This window comes from Propithecus coquereli, unplaced genomic scaffold (genome assembly GCF_000956105.1).
Source record: "Propithecus coquereli isolate 6110/MARCELLA unplaced genomic scaffold, Pcoq_1.0 Scaffold256, whole genome shotgun sequence".
Taxonomy (NCBI): Eukaryota; Metazoa; Chordata; class Mammalia; order Primates; family Indriidae; genus Propithecus; species Propithecus coquereli.
In genome coordinates, this window is record NW_012148130.1 from 2,283,245 (window position 1) to 2,288,099 (window position 4,855).

The following is a 4,855-nucleotide window of genomic DNA, read 5'->3' on the forward strand; positions in this document are numbered from 1 at the left end:
ATTACGTGGTATTACTAACGAGTAGTTGAGAATGTAAAAGAAGCCTCTGTAAACTGTCAAAAAGAAAAACAAAAAGCAATTTTCCATTAAAAATGTATGTGCTATGTGATTTTAAATGAAATCATGCCAGTATATAGAATTTTAAATTTAGATTATCACATATCATCAAATAAAACGGATTAGATATTTTATTTCAATAAAAGGAGATATGGGAGGGAGGAGGGAAGGGGTATATTCACACCTAATGGGTGTGGTGCGCCGTCTAGGGGTGGACACGCTTGTAGCTCTGACTCAGGCGGGGCAAAGGCAATATATGTAACCTAAACATGTGTACCCCTGTAATATACCGAAATACCAAAGGGGGGATATGTACCATTGGTAACCGTATTCGCCTATTTCCTTGATTTTGCAGGGAGAAGACACCCGTTATCAGAAAAAAAAATTATGTACTATATGTACCAGTTATGTAAATCCCTTGATCATATGCACAGGTATGCTCTTGGGACTTTGGCAGCTCTGAAATTAATAAAATGTATTAACATTTGTTTAAAATACAATTCAAATTCAAGAATTTGAATCAAAGTGCAAGTAATTCTGTTCTTCCTTTTATACTGCATGTAGAAATGGAATATTTCACAGAGATGTAAAACCAGAAAATATACTAATAAAGGTAAGAATTTTATATGAAAACTTGCTATCAGAATAAAGGTAGAATATAAAACCTTTTTCACTGGATATGCTTTCACTTCCAGACAGCTGGGTAGCATGTTTGTTATAGCATTTTTTTCCCTCCCAGTTTGTATATTTAATAAATGCCATCAACATAACTGACTACACACCTACAAGTCACCCTTCTCACACTGTAGACAAAAATGAACTCCTTTCCGATTGTCATTCTACTTTTTTTTTTTTTTTTTTTTTTGAGACAGAGTCTCACTCTGTCACCCAGGCTGGAGCTGGAGTGCAGCAACCTCATCATAGTTCACTACAACCTTGAACTCCTGGGCTCAAGGGATCCTACTGCCTCAGCCTCCCCAGTAGCTAGGGCTACAGGTGGGCATCACCATGCTGGGCTAATTTTTCTATTTTTGGTAGAGCTGGGGTCTCATTCTTGCTCAGGCTGGTCTCCAACTCCTGGCCTCAAGCGATGCTCCCGCCTCAGCCTCCCAAAGTGCCGGGATTACAGGCGTGAGCCACCTCGCCAGGCCCCAATTGTCATTCTAAACACTCTAAAGATAAACTTGGTAGAGGCAGGATTTGCGCTCAGGTCTGTCTCACTCCAAAGTCACCAAAGCTACCAGTGTTTAAATTGGACAGTTTGCCATTTCCCCGGTGTGTGTCTGACTTGCCATCAGCAAAGTCCTCTGAAGCCATGTGGCTAAAAGAGCCCCAGCAGGGGAGCTGGGTGGCACAGCAAGAACTTGGCTAGTGACTATCATTCACTGTAGAAGCACACCATGACTTATCCATTTTCAGAACTTGTAGACATTTGGAAATACATGTAAAACATAGCCAGAATATTTATAAACATGTTCCACTGACTATAAACACCGCTTCCTCATCTGTTAGGGGCACTGTCAGGTGCTCATAAAGCCAGTAATTTGTATTTTACAAACTAGTTTAGATGTAGTCGTTTTTTCGTTAGTGCATAAATATTTGAAATGGTCTGTATTACAACAGCTGCACAATGAGACATTACTTGCCCTTGCTTTTCTCCCCTTGCAGCAGGATGTCCTGAAATTAGGGGACTTTGGGTCCTGCCGGAGTGTCTACTCCAAGCAGCCGTACACAGAGTACGTCTCTACGCGCTGGTACCGGGCCCCCGAGTGTCTCCTCACCGATGGGTTCTACACGTACAAGATGGACCTGTGGAGTGCCGGCTGCGTGTTCTACGAGATCGCCAGGTAGCACGGGGCGCGGAAGGGCTGGAACTGCAGCTCCGTGCCGCTCCTTCCTTTACAATCCATTTTGCAGTCATTTGAAGGTTTTTGTTTGTTTAACTGTTTTTTAATTTAACAGAACATTTACTATGATTTAATTTTACTTTTTGTGAAATGCTTTTCCTTGCTTGCTCTTCACAGAGAACAAGCAGCCTCAGGTACTGCTTTCCTCCCAGCACCCCCAGCCCTTCGTCAGGGACCCCTTCATCTGGCTTCATGATAAAGTGACTGATAGAGGAGTGTTCTAGAACAGAGCTTACGGCTGCCTGCTGGGGCCTGCCATGGGGAGGGGTGAGCGGGTGGTCCCCCGGGGCCTATTCTGAGACGTGGTCACGTCAGGTAGGATGCTCTGGCCACAGGTGCAAGGATGGAGGCACCTCTGGCACAGCTGGGCTCTAGAAAGCCCGATCCCAACCGGTCCCTCCCCGGCCTCCAAACCCCTCTCTCCCCCTAGCCTTTGGGAAGGAGCAGTGGCCCAGGCAAGAGGAATGAGTGTTCTTCCCACTCAGAGCTGAGTGGTGTGGGAGTTGAAGAAGTCCACAGAGGGGGTGAGGTAGCACCTTCTTGCTCATGGTGGACCTTCATGACGCAGCTGTCGCCGCGTTTAACGGCTGGTGGCACACATCTGAAGGGGAGAACCCAGCAGAGGCAGGGACCCAGATGTCATCCAGTCCCACCTACTCAACTGACTGCTACAAAAATACAGACAGATGTGCACTTCAGGACACACTCTCCTTTGATTCTAGATCATTCATATTAATAACTTGTTATTTTGGAAAACTGAGTGGCGACTTCACCGAAGCCAAAAGTGCCAACAGACAATCCTTTTTCATGTGTTAAAATCTCTTGAAGTAATTTGGAGGGGTGTTAAAGGACTCAAAAGTTAAGAATGTGACAGCTGATGGCATCTAAACAGATTGTTAGGCAGCCCAAGGTAAATCAGTTCTCAGACTGTTTCCTGCTCACCCACGTTTTCCTCTTCACTCTTTTAGTCATGAGATTCTGCTATTTTCCTGAGTAGAAGCTAGTCCTACTACCAGAGCTAGATTTTTAAACTCTTCTTTGTGGCATGTAATATGAATTGAATTGATTTATACAGGTCTAAAATCTTTTATCCACAATTCCAATACCTATAAAATCTCCGAAAACCAAAAGGTTTCTTGGAACTCATTTGTCGGCGAAACTTGAGCCACCCCACCCCGAATTTGTTGACACAACTCACCCGGGCTGACGGGAGGCTTGTGACGGTGGTTATTGATCACAGTTAGTGTGAGTGTTCACGTTTCAGGGTAGACACTGGATTGTACAGGTGTAGGAATGTGGATCTGTCTCTTGCCTTTTAGAAAACACATTTAGGACTTATTGGTAAAGTAGCAACAGAAAGGTCCAAGCAAAAGGGAGGACAGAAGTCTCCCGCCATGAGGATTGCTATTTGAGTGAGGTTCATTTCCTTGTGAATGAGCCCACCTGGCAGGGCGGAGCGGCCCGTGGCCCCGTGCTGACTACAGTGCCCCTTGGCTGCCCTTCCAGCCTGCAGCCCCTCTTCCCTGGAGCAAATGAACTGGACCAAATCTCAAAAATCCATGATGTCATCGGCACGCCCGCTCAGAAGACCCTCACCAAATTCAGACAGTAAGTGTGGTGTGCTGAGAGTGCACGGGGACTTGCTCCCCTGCCCAAGACCTGCAGCAAGGCGAGCCTGTCTCCGTGACACCTCCCTCCTCTCCCTACCCCACTTGGGCCCCCGCTGCCACCGAAAGGGCTGAAAGCTCCTTTGCGGGCCAGCACAGTGGCCGCCCACACAGCCCGTCACTTCTGGAGCTTCACAGAGGTACGCTCTTCCTTAAGGATCACAGAAAGACTTCTCACAGCCTTCCCGAGGGCTGGGAGTCAGGTTTGGACCCCTGAATATTTACACAGGACTTAGAAACGAAAACTGTTTCCCAAGCACAGACTGCTTGGTGAGGAAGGACTCTCTGCAGCTGCTATTCGCACTGCTGCCCGGCCCTCACAGACTCTTTAGGGTTTGGCTTTGATCGCAGGTGAAGCGGAAGCTGGGGAGCTGGGGCGTCTGAGGAAGGCCCCGTGGGCTGGGGCTGAGCACTCCTAGAGCCCAGGAAGGGGAGGTAACAACTATTGCTGATTCTTTTTTTTTTTTTTTTAACTTTTTCATCTCACATGGGAAGGCGATATTAATCTTTTATAAGAAAAGTAGGTTTCTTCCATTTATAGCATAACTGATTTCACACATCCCCTTTTTAACAGACCTTATTTTTTAGAGCAGTCTTAGGTGTGCAGCAAAATTGAGTGGCAAGTACAGAGATATTCCCCAGACCCCCTCCCCCACTGTCGACATCCCCCCAGAGTGGTGCGTTTGTTATGGTTGATGACCCTACATTGACAAATCATGACCTCGAGAGTCCCTGGTTTATGTGAGGGCTCACTCTTGGAGTCGTCCATCCTATGGCTTGGACAAACGTATGGTCTGTAGGTCAGAAACCGTCACCTTCAGTACAGGGCCTTAGATGGACCAGCCAAGTGCTCTACATAATGGCATGATCGTTTATTATCATTGGGCTTTTAATACAGGTCGAGAGCTATGAGTTTTGATTTTCCTTTTAAAAAGGGATCGGGAATACCTCTACTGACAACCAATTTGTCCCCGCAATGCCTCTCTCTCCTGCATGCAATGGTGGCCTATGATCCTGATGAGAGAATCACTGCCCGCCAGGCTCTGCAGCATCCCTACTTCCAAGAACAGAGGTAGGCCCTCTGCCGGACTTCCCTGACACAGAGTACCTGGCTAACGAGACTCGTGGGGCGCACAGTGGGGCAAGGGACCGACTGGCCTCTGGAGGGTCCCCTTGTTCCTGGGAACAGCTGTCTCTATCCTGAACGGTGGTCAGTGCTCCTTG

General features: G+C 46.9%; 1 protein-coding gene across 1 annotated transcript in view; it reads left to right on the forward strand.

Annotated features, from left to right (window-relative positions):
• Positions 1-4,855, forward strand: part of MOK (MOK protein kinase) — a 34,654-nt gene that overhangs the window by 26,046 nt on the left and 3,753 nt on the right. The window contains exons 5-8 of the mRNA XM_012647058.1: positions 413-491; positions 622-670; positions 1,726-1,904; positions 3,471-3,572. Of these exons, the coding sequence (XP_012502512.1) occupies positions 413-491; positions 622-670; positions 1,726-1,904; positions 3,471-3,572 (409 nt within the window). The remainder of the gene's footprint in view (positions 1-412; positions 492-621; positions 671-1,725; positions 1,905-3,470; positions 3,573-4,855) is intronic.